At 53.6% G+C, this 16,175-nt stretch overlaps 1 protein-coding gene across 4 annotated transcripts; it reads right to left on the reverse strand.

The window, feature by feature from the left end:
• Positions 1-104: 104 nt before the first annotated feature.
• Positions 105-16,019, reverse strand: PISD (phosphatidylserine decarboxylase). 4 transcript variants are annotated; one of them, XM_075568436.1, is made up of 8 exons: positions 15,979-16,019; positions 9,019-9,083; positions 8,504-8,679; positions 2,626-2,862; positions 1,500-1,638; positions 943-1,077; positions 653-813; positions 105-567 (listed from the first exon to the last, which is right to left on the reverse strand). In XM_075568436.1, exons 1-8 carry the CDS (start codon positions 16,002-16,004, stop codon positions 343-345), a joined length of 1,164 nt encoding a protein of 387 aa, XP_075424551.1. In that variant the 5' UTR covers positions 16,005-16,019; the 3' UTR covers positions 105-342. The 4 variants fall into 4 exon arrangements, with proteins under 4 accessions (XP_075424551.1, XP_075424550.1, XP_075424552.1 ...); XM_075568435.1 differs by lacking the exon at positions 15,979-16,019 and adding an exon at positions 11,011-11,084; XM_075568437.1 differs by lacking the exons at positions 9,019-9,083; positions 15,979-16,019 and adding an exon at positions 3,958-4,123 and having other exon boundaries at positions 8,504-8,643.
• Between the last annotated feature and the right edge of the window lie 156 nt (positions 16,020-16,175).

Below are 16,175 nucleotides of genomic sequence, written 5' to 3' on the forward strand. Positions count from 1 at the left end.
CCCCCCTGCAATACATACTGCGGTCCTGCTCCATCCCAGACCCCCCCCCCCCCCTGCAATACATACTGCGGTCCTGCTCCATCCCAGACACCCCCCCCCCCCCCACTGCAATACATACTGCGGTCCTGCTCCAAACCCTTCCACCACCACACACAGAAATACAAGGCCGAGACTAAGAGGCGGCCAGGCTGGATCTGCGTGGAGTCGGGCCTGCGCCTGGTCACCATTTAACCCGCACAGAGGAGCTGCTGGGAGATAGTGGTCCAGCTCCCAGACTCCCCTCCTGTATGTATGAACACCCTGGCTTCATGTTACTTCCAGGCAGCAGCATGTGGCTGCTTCCTACAGGGAACCCACAGCCTCCCCAAAGTGGATTTTCTGTCCAGCTTTCAGATTGAAGGTGAAATCTTTCGGCGCCTCGAAGATCAGGACGATGGTGGAACCGAGATTAAATTCCCCCAACTGCTCCCCTTTCCTCATGGCGATCCCGTCCTGGTTATTGTTCGTTACGTAGCTCAAGTCGTTGTGAGAACCTTTGCTGTAGCGAGGGCTGTTAGTTTGCAAATCCTGAAACGGGAGAAGGGACGTCCCGTAAGCGAGCGGCACACCCAGCGACGCGACGCACATCAAAACTGCGCGGCTCCGCACTTACCCTATCGAAATAGATGCGGATGGACCCCACGTTCGTAGCACCGACGGCAGTCAGCGAGAAGAATCCGTGCTTCCACCCCCCGCTCAGTACGACGCGCTCATTGTAACAGAAGAGTTCTTTAATCCAGCGAGCGACTCCTGGATTCACAGACATAAGTGACCCTGCGGGACAGAGAAATTATCATCTTTACATCTGCACACCTAGGATTGTGTCATTGTACCAGCGCTGGGACTGCCTGAGCTCAGCCAGTTTGGGTATACAGAGGGCCCCGCTGCTTCACCGACACCTACCTGGGAAATGCCGGCGGTGATACACATTCCAGTCGGTGGGTGAGTGGAAGCAGTGATAATCTCCAGGTGCCAGGTAAATGACACAGTGATACAGCTCGTTCCCCTCCTGTGTGACGAGCTGCTCCTGGAACGAGGCTGGAAAGTAACAAATTGTCAGACGCTCACTCATAATCCGATCTCCCCAGAGAAGTTAACTCCTTACAGTGAAGAGATAGGGGGTCTATGGTTGTTCTAGTACAGTGCAGGACTCACTGCTGCCACAAGCAGCCAGCATCTTGTGACTCGCCAATGACTGAATAGCCCACCCCACGATCTTAGGCCCTGTTCATAGTGCGCGTGATCGGCGCGAAGAACAGGCCCCACCTCCCAAGCAGGCCGGAGAGCGCGCGATGAAGCGCGGCAGCGGTTTCATGAGACCAAGGATTTTGTGTTTGTCGTGCGACTGCCAGGTCACGTGAACGGTTCGGCCAATGAGGGCGAACCAGCCGTGTGACGTCACAGCCATGCCTCACAGGTCGCTCGGGCGGCAGGCGCAACCAGTATAACCGCGGCCTTACTCTTGCTGACGGACACGTTTTCGGCCCCCGTCTGCGGCCCCAGGAAGGATTCCAGAGAGTAGGTGACCCCTTTAACCTGCTCCACCTCGCAGTTTTTCACTCGGCCGAAGTGCAGGATCTTCCCGTCGGACGGGCTGATCTGAGGAGCAGAGACAAGCGACGTGAGAAACCCCCTTCCCTGCCCGACTTTATTCTGTACCAAACTGCTGGGGTGTCTGTGGGGCCCGTCTCATGGTCAGTCTAAGGCTGAGGCCATGGTAGCTGCAGCCATGCGGAGGCGCGCTGAGGGAAAGCGGGTGCTTTCCCTGGCCTTAGTTCGCGCGCCGTCGGGGAGGGCGGGCCAGTGACGTCACGGAGCTGGTTCGCCCCGATTGGGCGAACCGCTCATGTGACCGGCCCTGCGCTCCCGTGAGCGCGAAAAACTAAAAATTTGGCACGGCCTACGCTTCCGCACGCGAGCCCTTGCTAAAGCCGCTCTCATTGCGGCTGCAGGGGCTCATTGCCGAGCGTAAGCGTGACTCAGCGCGGGTCAGCGCTCATGCCCGAGGCCTAAATCAGGGGTCGCTGACTCCAGTCCCAACAGGTCAGGTTTTCAGGATATCCCTACTTCAGCACAGGTGGCTCAATCAGTGGCATAGTGGTTGAGCCACCCGTGCTGAAGCAGATATCCTTAACCTGACCTGTTGGTAGCCCTTGAGGACTGGAGTTAGCCACACCTTTACACACTGATCAGTTTATGATAATGGCCATAGTGCACAGACACCATTCACTTGGTTTTATACCGGACACGAATTGTGTGGACAATCTGCTTATATATCAGTGACCCTGTCACAAGGGTTTATTTATAATAAAGGATTACGTGGCCGTAGGGTTGCCAGGTGTCCTGTATTGAACGGGACTGTCCTGTATTTGGATACTGTCCAGTAAAAAAGTGAGGTACTGTAATACTGGACATGTATGTGTCCGGTATTACCTCCCTGGACACAGTGACCCGATGCACCTTCCACCATTGAGTCCAGTATTTTTGGAGAAGCCACCTGGCAACCCTACGTGGCCGCTCCTGTGCAGGAGATGTTAACCTTATAGTGTAGCACAGCACGTGGTACACAGCGAGTCCCGCACGCACCACGCTATGGGAGTCGCACACTGGCCGGGCCTGCGGCTTCAGCTTCCTGCGGAAGAACTCGCTGAGGTTGCGATACTGGTGGAGATCTTCCACCGCCGCCTCCTTCATGTTCACCCCAAACGTCCAGATGTACAGGCTGTACACCGGCTTCCGCAGCCACGTCGGCAGCTCCACCTGGTTTAGGCGGCCCCAGGCCCGCGAGAGGAGCCGCGTGGGCACGGTCTTGTACAGGGCGACCTGCAGGGAGACAGCAGAGGGGAAGCCCCCTGTGTGAGCTGAGAAACCGCAGACTGAAAGGGGGTTAACACCAGCCATTCAATGAGTAAACAGCTTGAGGGTCAGAGGTCCGTCCCCCTCGCCCCACATCCTGTCTCAGAGTGCTACAGTGGCATGTTTATCGCTCCTGCCAGTGTTGTCTTCAGTGCATGTAGTGTGTGTGTTGTTCTGCAACACTTCTGGCCCCTCTGTTGAGCAAAGGGTTAAATGTAGGTATGATGCAGATTAAAATATAGCCGATAACAGCAAATGAGTCTATTCCCCATGTGGATAAGGACGTGATGCAGTGACAGCAGCTGCCCTGGGACTGGCCCACATGCACATGGGGAAAGGAAGCCACGTGTTCAGAGAACCCCAACACTAACATTTTCTTTCAGAATACAGTTAACAACATGTAGTCTGTTTAATGTTTACCCAGAAGCCCTACAACACACGGCAGAGAGATTTGGCACTGAAGGGGTTAATTTGGAATGATGCCGCCTGCAGATATACAAAGTTAAACTTTCGCAAAAAAGCCTTTTTAGGCCTCGGGTGCAGCGCCCTGACATGTTATATCCGTTACCCTGTTGTTATCTCTGTCCTACACTATATATTAATACCATTTATCGGCTGGAAAATCTGCTCTCTAAAAGTCAGCACCGGGAACATGACCTGCGCAAGAGCTGCAGTCTTTAAAACAAGAGTGACCAACTCTGGGCCTCGAGTCACCAACAGGACAGGTTTTCACGATATCCGTGCTTCAGCACAGGGGGGCTCGATCTGTTGCTCAGTCTTTTTGACCTGTGCTGAAGCAGGGATATCCTGAACACCTGGCCTATTGGTGGCCCATGAGGACTAGAGTTGGCCGCTCCTGCTTTAAAAAGAAACAACCCAGCTACTGAGCCACCTACAAGTCGTCCTCCACACTTTGATACGAGTCCTATTCCCGGCTCCGTGCGGGGGGAGGAGGAGAGGGTTTCTCACAGCGCAAACGCCCAGACACATTCACACGCGCACCCACATTTCCACTAACATGACCAGCCTCCTGCATGTGGGTCACTCAGGCAGGACACTTACCCTGCTGGTAGGCCGCCATCCTACTCTGGCCAAAGGCTTAAGCACAGCGAAGGGCAGAAGGTAATAAAGGATTGCGAGAGGCCACGAGCGCAGTTTCAGGGCGGGCCTAGACATGCAGGTCAGCTGCCCCAACCTCCGTCTGAGTGCCAGCTGGGGGAACTGTAACCTGTGGGACAGACAAACGTCAGTGGGTCCCTCTCCAGCACAGACTGGGCATCGCCAACAGAGACTTGATGTGGAAGACGGGCACAGCATGCAAGAGACCTGGCACCACCCAGTGCCAATGGGCGGACAAGACGCCAACCTACAGCGCTTACAATCCTATGGCATCTGATCGTTTCCACGGTTACAGAGATCCGGTGTCATTGCTACCTCCACCGGTGTAGCCTGCTGGTGTTTAACTACCTCCTTTAGCTAGCATGACCCCCTACTCACCTGTGGGCACGGATTTAGTGGGGGAAATAAAAGATAAGAGCTATACACGCACCCACAAGGGATATACAATGCTGGGTATTAAACAATTCATTTGGGATAAATCAAGAGCCGTGGGAGTCAAACCATGCCCCGTGGGGAAGAATAACATCATTACAGCCACCCCATCATCCCACTATCACCATACAGCGGTGGCTACCCCGACTCCTCCCACACACAGAAATGTACACAAATATACAGACGTACACAGGGCCGAAGGAGAGGCTCGGGGGGGAGGGGAACCGAAAGGGAGAAAGGTTTCAAACGTTCGAGTGACGTAAAGACGAATAGAGCAGAGAGGAGACGGTGTTCAGCAGAGGATAAGGAACTAACAAGGGCTATATTGGTCTCCTCACACAGAGCTGGTTCCTGGGGGTGTTACAGCGGGAGGGGGGGGGGGTGTTAAGGAAACAGAACAGAGACAGGACAATACAAAATTAACCCTGTCAATGCAGCAGGAAACATGACAGAGACACTGCCTCTTTCGCCCCCCCACACGCCCTCCCCCGAGACTTTTATACCGAGGGGGGAGACCCTCAACACCCCCTGCGAGTGCCCCCTAAACATCTCCGAGGTCCCCGCGCACGAAGGAGAAGCAGCCGCCTCTGCAGGCAGCGAGGACTCACCAGAGCGTGGCAATCCTCAGCCCCCATCCGTGCCCAGCAGCCCGGAGTATGGGGTACCAGTATCCACGGCCTCCTCCCGCTCCCCCCTCCCCCTTACTGCAGACAGCCGCCGACCAATCCCTGCCCAGCTGCCTCTCTCCCCATCCATTGACACATTCCTCCCTGCCCCGGTGCCTCAGTTGCACAGTTCATGCTGAGCCAGCTGCTTTTGTGCCCGGCTACCCGCACAATAACACCATTCTCCCCCCTCCCCCGCTGAATACATAAGGAGCTTTCGGCTAATTAGGCCAAACAAAGGCTTAGCCACCGCTTCCCTTGCCCTTCCCCCGGAGCCCAGCTGACCCGCAGTCCGAGGGTACCTGAAGCGTGCACGTCTACTGGGGGTGCTGTTGTCAGGTTTAGCTGGTTCTGATGGGTTTGTTTGGTCCCCCTCGGCCCAGCTACTGGCTGCTCGCGTCCTGCGGACATGAAGTCTCACTCTGCGCAGGTTACAGCGGGAGGGAGGAGGTTTGGTTACTGGTTTCCGGCATCTCACCATCTCCTCTGGTGAAGGGCCGGAGCAAGCTGCCCACCCTGCGACTGGCACATCGTCAGGGCTGAAGCCGCCAGTCTCTCTGCTGCCTTCTGCACTGGTGGAGGATGTGACGACACAAACTAATTCTATGCTGGGCTGAGGGATAAGCAAAGTCTCTGGCTCCTCCTGCTGCTGCGTCTCAGCAGCTCACACATTTCCCCTCGTCTGCACTGATAACCGTGCTGCTCTGAGCTCGCTGCAAACACTCCACGTATCCAGCGACTCACTACAGTGTGCATCAGCTCCCAGCACTGGTACACGCACACGCGCCTCGCACACGCGCCTCGCACTCCCTGGGTACAGAGATGCAAAAACGTACACAAAATCTGAAGGATTCTTTAGCAGAGAAACTGCGGGACAGGAGCCATTTCCCACCGAGGGTAACCAAGTCTGGGCAGATACCCATGAAATCCTGATCTCACCCGTGTGTGTCAGGGAGGCCTGCAGTGTGCGATGCAGGCACAGCGGCACAAACCGTGAAACATCAATATACTGATCAGAAATATAGAGAACGTGAATAAGGAAGCTGGTCTCAGGAACTGGGCTGAGCGAATGAGGAGGCCGCACAGCGGGGGAGAGGGAGAGAAGTAGAAGGGGGAGACGTGTGTATATGAGAGTGTTCCAAGGACAGAGAGGTTCCAAGACTGACCTCGGAACATGCAGCAACTTACATACACATTTAGCAAAATAAAATACATTTGTTCTAAACGAGAATGTTCAAATACTCAGAAGTGCATCCCAACACACACACTTGCCAGGTCTCATCTGTTCTCCCCTGCTCCCCATAATACACAGTGCAAACAACAGCCCGGGCCCCCCACCACTGTATAAGAGCTTTCATTACATGTCCCGGGGAAAGGCAGTGTGTGCGTGTGAGATACCCAAAGTACAGTCACTGAGCACACGCACGCTGCACCCCTCTGCCTCGCAGTCACAGGAGATAGCGCTCTCAGAAACCAACAGCAACCACAGACCCGCCAATCCCACAGAACCCCCAGGTTATAGCACACTGGGAGCAGCACTGAACATGCACTCACCTCTAACCTGGGACAACACAGGCGTGTGTCACAAAAGCAGCTACAATTACAGACATGAAACAAGATCTGACAATGTAGTCTGAGGTGCAGAGCAAAACCATCCAAGAACGTACAGAAGAATGTACCCCTCTTCCTGACGGGGCCATCAACAGAACGCAGGGAATCTTCCCAACTTCTCATCATTTGTGCAAGGAGTAAAGGGACCACAGGAGTGACCTTCTGACTCCCACGTAATCACGGTCCGGCTCAGACAGAGCCTGGATAGAATATTATGTCCGGTTAGAGCCGAGTGGAAAGCACAGTCTGAGCAACGGAGGCTCTAACACTGCTCACACCACCATGATGTAAAAATCATGTCACCTGACAGTCACCTGAAGAACTAGTTTCCACGCGGAGCTCGTCTGATTAATATCTACACAAGGTGCTGACGCTTGGATAACTTCCTCTGCTGATGCTCAGGACCTGAAGCACTAATGCAATCTGAGCTCGCACCTAACGCTTGCTGCACCCGAGGCTGGCATAGGGTATGAGGCTTCCTGACTGCCCTGGGCACTACTGGTATCATTCTGTGAGAGGGCAGAGTAAAACAGCAAATCACAGCGAGGCCGGCAGCACACCAGTGCTTCTGCACGCTCCTCCCAGAATACCCCCGCAGAACCGATATCGGGAATAATCAATGAATTCCCAAGCACGCATTTGCACTAATCTTATATGTGAATAGCTGGTTATATCTAAACATAACACAAATCGGAGGGTGTGTAACCGGGCGCTCTTTAACAGTTTAAGTGAGTAATACTTGTGACTTGTTGATACACAAAAATAAAGTGCTCGTGCATACAATATTGAATTGTGAATAAATGATAAAATAGTGAACATTTGGTAAATAAATCTTAATCATAGAAGTGAATTATATATATATATATATATATATATATATATATATATATATATATATACACACACACAACACAATTTGAAATAAATGCAATAATTGAAGAGCAGCTCAAAAACCCTTGATAGACCGTTCTGGAGTCTTTTTTTCTTGTTGATATACAAAGTTAGGGGAGTGCAGGATGTTCACAGCGATACCATGTAAAAGATCAAAGATCAAAAACACGACAGTGCAACCAATTTTCCCAAAAGATATAGTGAGGGGAGCTGTAGGTGAATTCAACTCACACTTTATCCATAATGTTAGCGCATATCAGAGACGGTCTCTCTCTGATTGGAGCAAATGATGATTGCAGACCTTCAGCGTAGATCGCACAGAGGCGGTAAACTCTTCCCCAGACCGTAACCATACAAAAGAGAAGGACTCTTATAGTGTAGTATATTCTAGAGATATATTCCTGGACATTGGCATACAAATGAAAACGCACTCACATTTCACACTTAAAATCAGTTAATGGTACGAAATCCCGGTCTCTTTGGCGTTCTCTCCGCCGGCGCGTGTATTCGGGTCTCCCGCGTGCGTCGCTTCAGATCGTGACGAAGGTAACGGGGGAAGTGCTAACACGCTGGATCTCCGGCTGCCAGGACCTCTCGTACTCAGCAATGGACTGGATTCAATGCGTTTTGTCGTGACCGCCTTCCTTGGAATCCTGTTCCATACTGCGCCGTGTTTTTTTTTATCTTTTACATGGTATCGCTGTGAACATCCTGCGCTCCCCTAACTCTGTATATCTAGACATAGCCTGTCTGGGGCGTCCCGAGGAGAGAGCCAACGAACACTGCACATTATGTGTCATTTAATGGGAAAAAAACCCAACAACATTTGAACGCAATAACTGGACCTTTCTGAGCTCCGCAAACCCAAAGTAGAAAAGGGCAGCTCCTACCTCCCAGGCATGTGCCAATTTCGGGGGAACCACTAAGCCAAGCCGCTCCAAGCGATGGTTTTGGTAATTTTCATACTGTTTGTACCCTGCGTAGCCTCCACCGGTCCCCAGCAGGACGTAAAGAGGCCGAAATCTGAGGGCCTGGCCAACAGATGCAGTGTGGAGACGCCTTCCATCTGCAAAAGAAGAAGAAGTGGGAGACGGAGATGGAGGCGCCGAGATGATGAGTGAGCAGGTAACCCTGTATTAATGTGTCCTGTATTCATTTCCAGATCCCCTTTAGGACTCGCAAGTACAGGTAGATTCACATATGGCCGCTGTGAGTCAGACCTCTTACACTGACAGATCCCGGTCTCTGACAGGATGTCTTTGTGAGAACATTTTGGGGTGCATTTTAAAGACAATCACCACTGTCATTACAACACAAGCGCCACCCTAAATACAGAGTGTGGCTCTCCCCATGGGGCTTCCTGCAGTGACCCCTGTAATAGGCCAGGCCTGTGCACCTCACTCACCTGTACGGAGGCTCCTCGCAGGGACTCTGCCCAGCCATAGGGCGAAACCTCCGGAGCCAAAGAACCTAAAACCAACACGATGGGTTTAATATTATTATTGGGACAGACCAGATTATTATTATTATCATCACTGAATATCCTGGTTATCAGAAATTCTAGGTCAGAGAACTAGATCCCCCCGCCCCTTAGTGACCCATGCCACGCCCCCCCTGAATGACCCTGCCACGCCCCCCCCGAGTGACCCTGCATGCCCCCCCGAGTGACCCTGCCATGCCCCCCCCGAGTGACCCTGCCATGCCCCCCCCCCCCCGAGTGACCCTGCCATGCCCCCCCCCCGAGTGACCCTGCCATGCCCCCCCCCCGAGTGACCCTGCCATGCCCCCCCCCGAGTGACCCTGCCATGCCCCCCCCCCCGAGTGACCCTGCCATGCCCCCCCCCCCGAGTGACCCTGCCATGCCCCCCCCCCCTGAGTGACCCTGCCATGCCCCCCCCCCTGAGTGACCCTGCCATGCCCCCCCCCCTGAGTGACCCTGCCATGCCCCCCCCCCCGAGTGACCCTGCCATGCCCCCCCCCCCCGAGTGACCCTGCCATGCCCCCCTCCCCCGAGTGACCCTGCCATGCCCCCCTCCCTGAGTGACCCTGCCATGCCCCCCCCCTGAGTGACCCTGCCATGCCCCCCCCCTGAGTGACCCTGCCATACCCCCCCCCTGAGTGACCCTGCCATGCCCCCCCCCTGAGTGACCCTGCCATACCCCCCCCCCCTGAGTGACCCTGCCATGCCCCCCCCCCCTGAGTGACCCTTCCATGCCCCCCCCCTGAGTGACCCTGCCATGCCCCCCCCCCCCGAGTGACCCTGCCATGCCCCCCCCCCCTGAGTGACCCTGCCATGCCCCCCCCTGAGTGACCCTGCCATGCCCCCCCCCCCCCTGAGTGACCCTGCCATGCCCCCCCCCCCCCCTGAGTGACCCTGCCATGCCCCCCCCCCCTGAGTGACCCTGCCATGCCCCCCCCCCTGAGTGACCCTGCCATGCCCCCCCCCCCTGAGTGACCCTGCCATGCCCCCCCCCCCCTGAGTGACCCTGCCATGCCCCCCCCCCCCTGAGTGACCCTGCCATGCCCCCCCCCCCCTGAGTGACCCTGCCATGCCCCCCCCCCCCCTGAGTGACCCTGCCATGCCCCCCCCCCCTGAGTGACCCTGCCATGCCCCCCCCCCCCCCTGAGTGACCCTGCCATGCCCCCCCCCCCCTGAGTGACCCTGCCATGCCCCCCCCCCCCTGAGTGACCCTGCCATGCCCCCCCCCCTGAGTGACCCTGCCATGCCCCCCCCCCCCTGAGTGACCCTGCCATGCCCCCCCCCCCCTGAGTGACCCTGCCATGCCCCCCCCCCCCTGAGTGACCCTGCCATGCCCCCCCCCCCCTGAGTGACCCTGCCATGCCCCCCCCCCCCCTGAGTGACCCTGCCATGCCCCCCCCCCCCCCTGAGTGACCCTGCCATGCCCCCCCCCCCCCCCTGAGTGACCCTGCCATGCCCCCCCCCCCCCCTGAGTGACCCTGCCATGCCCCCCCCCCCTGAGTGACCCTGCCATGCCCCCCCCCCCCCTGAGTGACCCTGCCATGCCCCCCCCCCCCCTGAGTGACCCTGCCATGCCCCCCCCCCCCCCCTGAGTGACCCTGCCATGCCCCCCCCCCCCCCTGAGTGACCCTGCCATGCCCCCCCCCCCTGAGTGACCCTGCCATGCCCCCCCCCCCCCTGAGTGACCCTGCCATGCCCCCCCCCCCCCCCCCTGAGTGACCCTGCCATGCCCCCCCCCCCCCCTGAGTGACCCTGCCATGCCCCCCTCCCTCACTGTACTGAGTGTGCTGCTTTATACTGTGATGCAGATCATTACTATCAGTATTCTCCCGGTGTCCTTATTAATAACCAGGCAGCTACTCCCTCCTGGGAGTGACCCTAAAGGGAAGGGGACCCGACACCCGGAGCCCCCGGTACCTGCCCCCCCGCCGCCTTTGGTCCCCGCACGCCCTCCACATGAGCGCCGCCATCTTGCTTTTTTTTCCGCCGGAGTGACAGAGGGCAACGCCCCCAGCAACCTGCCAATCACACGGCGGCTACGCATGCGCGGGAGCGGCTTCTAGGACCACGTGATGTGAAGCTGTAAGTGCGCCATGTTGTGATTGGAAGTGGGAACCAATCAGAGCGTAAATCTGAGCACGTGCTCAGCTCAGGTGTGTGTGTGTGTGTGTGTGTGTGTGTGTGTGTGTGTGTGTGTGTGTGTGTGTGTGTGTGTGTGTGTGTGTGTGTGTGTGTGTGTGTGTGTGTGTGTGTGTGTGTGTGTGTGTGTGTGTGTGTATAGGGCGTGTGTTGTGTGAGTGAGTAGGGATAGGGCGTGTGTTGTGAGAGAGTAGGGATAGTGTGTGTGTTGTGAGAGAGTAGGGATAGTGTGTGTGTTGTGAGTGAGTAGGGATAGTGTGTGTTGTGAGTGAGTAGGGATAGTGTGTGCTGTGAGTGAGTAAGGATAGTGTGTGTGTGTTGTGAGCAGGGATAGTGTGTGTGTGTGTTGTGAGTGAGTAGGGATAGTGTGTGTGTGTTGTGAGTGAGTAGGGATAGTGTGTGTGTGTGTTGTGAGTGAGTAGGGATAGTGTGTGTTGTATTGTATTGTATGTCTTTATTTATATAGCGCCATTAATGTACATAGCGCTTCACAGTAGTAATACACGGGGTCATCAAATAAATAACAGATAATATAAATAACAGATCATGGGAATAAGTGCTTTAGACATAAAAGTAACATTAAGGAAGAGGAGTCCCTGCCCCGAGGAGCTTACAGTCCAATTGGTAGGAAGGGAGAACGTACAGAGACAGTAGGAGGGAGTTCTGGTAAGTGCGTCTGCAGGGGGCCAAGCTGTTGTGAGTGGGTAGGGATAGTGTGTGTGTATGCTGTGAGTGAGTAGGGATAGTGTGTGTGCTGTGAGTGAGTAGGGATAGTGTGTGTTGTGAGTGAGTAGGGATAGTGTGTGTGTTGTGAGTGAGTAGGGATAGTGTGTGTGTGTGTTAGTGAATAGGGATAGTGTGTGTGTGTGTCGTGAGTGAGTAGGGATTGTGTGTGTGTGTCGTGAGTGAGTAGGGATTGTGTGTGTGTGTCGTGAGTGAGTGAGTGAGTAGGGATTGTGTGTGTGTGTGTGTGTGTGTGTGTGTGTTGTGAGCGACTGAAAAGAAATGTAATCCAAAAAGAATCCCTTTTTAATTGCACTAATGGAAGGTACACATAAATGGAGATAATATTATTCAGGGTACAAATACTCCCCCAAAGGCATTCAATAGAATAATAAGCAATAACAATAAAAAAAAAAACTTTATTACATCAAAATATAAGAAACAGATTAGGCACTACCTGAGAGCCCAATCCCCTAGCCTTAAATTCCCAGCGTGCACTAGATTCGAGACCCTCTGTCTCAAAGGGGAATATCAGAGAGGCTTAATTTCCGAAGTGTATAGAACATTAGAGGCATCTCAATCACACTCCTATATGCAAAAATGGAGCGCTGAGCTAAACACCCCAATCGACCTGGAAGACTGGGAGGATATCTGGGAAGCTGCTACCAGAACATCAATTTGCTCAATCACGAAGGAAAATATTTATAAAATTTTATTCCAATGGTACCTGACCCCGAGTAGACTGAGCCAGATCTATCCAGGCACCTCGGACGTGTGCTGGAGAGGATGTGGTCAAAGGGGGGACATGCCCCACATTTGGTGGACATGTCCGGAGATCCAGAGGTTCTGGATCAGGATCCAGAGTCTCCTGATTGAAACTTTGGATTTGGAGGTCCCCCTGGACCCCCTGACGTACGTGCTGGGGAAACCAATTGAAGACCTTCCCGCCCCTATAGCCAGACTTTCCTCGGCGATCCTTAGGGCCGCCAGATGTTGCATCGCGGCGGCCTGGAAACAAGACAAGGCCCCTTCCAGGAGAACAGTAATCAAAAGAATAGACGGGGTCATGAATATGGAGAGACTGTTCTATAGAACCTGGGAGCCTTGGCCAGGTTCGGGGGCCCCGACACTGATGCAAGCCCTGCTCCAACACTAATACCCTTGCGAACGAGGGCCGATGCGCCTCTCCCCACCACAATCCCCTCCCCCCTCCCTTCACCCCTCTCTCCCCCTCTTTTTCCCCATGTCGTTCCCAACTATCCACCCCTCCCTTGTCATCCCCTCTCTTTTCACCACTGAAAATGGGAAAAAAAAGGTTTATTGTGTGTCTCAGAATCCCTCACTGCCATGTGCCTGTATTTTATAACGATTTGTCATGCTATGCTGTGAATGTTATATTAATATCTACATGTACGTGCTTTAAAAGACACCAATAAAGGAAAAATATTTAAAAATAAAATATAAGAAACAGGGTGTGAGAATATATACATAAGTGGACTAAAATTCAGATGGTGTTACGGTAGTAGGCGCTAGAGGCACCTTAACTGCACATTTGCCCCATAAGGAGTTAATAATCCTGTATTTAAAAAATCCCTCTGCAAGGGAAGGCAGGCCTTTGAATCCGTGTGCTCCAACCACACTGCTCTCACATATACTGTAGCGTTGCTTGTTAGGATCAGATTATCTATATAGATAACCGACACAATGTCCAAAACGGTGGTTGATGAATTGACACTGACAGTAGTAAGGTCTGCAGTGGGAAACACATACAGGCAGTCCTCGGTTATCCGACACAATGCGTTACTCAAAATGGCGTTGGATAGCGAAACGTCTTAAAGCGAAACACGTTTTCCCATAGGAACACTGTTTAAATGAAAGGTTCCGCTCCTGAAGGCATTTTTAATGCTAAAATACACAAAATATTTTATGCAGGCAATAAGATACGCAGCACACACATAAATTATATAGTGTATATACTGTATTATATATATAATATAACATAAAATATAATAGTATAATATATTATAGTATAATATTATATAATATATATATTATATACACAAACAACTTTGCAAAGCGTTGTAAGAGCGTTGGATAAGCCGTTTTGGCGTTGTAAACATGAACATAGGTATGCGTTGCACAGCGCTGGATAAGCCATTCGTTGTAAAGCGAGGACTGCCTGTAACTGAAACCCCCAGAGCCCTCACACTGCTGTATGATGAGGAACACGTGTGTCACAGGCCTCGGTGCTCGCGGCTGCGTTCGCTACGACGTGCGCGACGCGAACAAGATGCGGCCCTCTATGGGGCCCGGCCCCAGTCACGACCTGCGCGCGCCTGCAGAAAGCGCGACGAAAAGTCAAGAAATGTGACTTCTGTCGCGGCGGCCGAGCGGCGGCCGCGTCACGGCGGCGGTTCTGGCAATGAGGGCGAACTAGCCGCGTGACGTCATGGACGCGCCCCCCCCCCGCCACAAATCTTGTCTTTGCTCCCCCTGCTCTTCTCTTGACGCGCGTCCTATCGCGACCACAGATCGCGGCTGAAACTGATGCACTCGCCGCATGGCGCTCCGACGCGCACGTGCACGCAGTAACTGGGGCCGTAGCCTAAGGCTGCGGCCATGCTAAGAGCGGGCGCGGCACGATCAAACACTTGAAAGCCTATGCGAACGTCCATAGTGCGCGACCCGCACTCGCGCGTCTGCAAGAGCGAGGCTGGAGGAGACAAAATCTTTTGATTTTGCCGCAGCACGGCCGGGTCACGTGCGTGGTTCAGCCAATGAGGGCGAACCGCTCACGTGACGTCACGGCCACGCCCCCAAGTTCCAATTAGACCTGATCTTGGTTGCGTTTCCTCTTCCAGACCCCACAGGCCACACATCGCCCCTGCAGCAGACGCGGCGTGATGTCCGCCACGCGCGCTCACGCTCCTAGCATGGCCGCAGCGTAAGAATGTAAGTGACACAGTTGCCTGCACTTGTGGTGAGAAATATATAGATGTCTGCTCATGTATAGACGTCTGCTCATGTATAGATTTCTGCTCATGTATATACGTCTGCTCGTGTATATACGTCTGCTCGTGTATAGACGTCTGCTCGTGTATATACGTCTGCTCGTGTATATACGTCTGCTCGTGTATAGACGTCTGCTCGTGTATAGACGTCTGCTCGTGTATAGACGTCTGCTCGTGTATAGACGTCTGCTCGTGTATAGACGTCTGCTCGTGTATAGACGTCTGCTCGTGTATAGACGTCTGCTCATGTATAGATGATACCTTGACCGGTGCTGCTGTGTAGGTGAGGTTTGGTTCTATTACACAGGTTATTTATGACCGGTCGGTCTAGGAGTTGTCGGGCTAATTGCTGCCTCGCATCCCCCTTTAGGCTACAGCCCCAGTCACCGCGTGCACGCGCGTCTCGGAGCACCTTGCGGAGCGTGCACGCGCGTCTCGGAGCGCCTTGCGGCGCGTGCACCAGTTTCAGCCATAACATGTCATAAATCACATCTAATATGACAAGGAGTAAAAGAATTGATACAATTACCGGCGCTCCCATCAATGTACGATCGGCTGCATCCAATCCACGGCATACGGAAAGGAATGAAGATGGGGCACACGATTTAAATATAAAGAGATTTATTTAAGCATTAAATCACATCTACACACGGGGGAGGGACAAGCACAGATAGCATTCCAAGATGCACTGTTTTTAAGTAAACCCCTTGCCTGCTTTATTCAATGTAACATCGCCGGAAGAAGAGATCAGTTTATTTTTAAAGCTCGCACAAATAAAAGCACTTAGTTAGCTATCTCTCTCTCTCTATTATATATACACACACTGATATAACTGTACGTTAGTATATCCGTGCGTGTATGTATGTATATACAGTATATATATATATATACACACACACACACACACACACACACACACACACACACACACACACACACACACACACACACACACACACACACACACACACACACACACACACACAGAGACTCGGGGTTCCTGCCAGAATACCTTGGACATGGATCCCCTCTGCCCATGGTTCTGCATGCTCCCCCACTCGCGATTTATCGGATGTCAGACACACATACGTATTGTGTGACATGGATTCCTGATTGTACACAGGACCCCTCTGTTTTTCCTGCATCTCAGCTCACGTGGTTTTCTCTGAGAGCGGGGGGGGGGGGGGGGGGGCGAGAATGCCTGTCCAT

The sequence above is a fragment of the Ascaphus truei genome, chromosome 13 (genome assembly GCF_040206685.1).
Source record: "Ascaphus truei isolate aAscTru1 chromosome 13, aAscTru1.hap1, whole genome shotgun sequence".
NCBI lineage: Eukaryota > Metazoa > Chordata > Amphibia > Anura > Ascaphidae > Ascaphus > Ascaphus truei.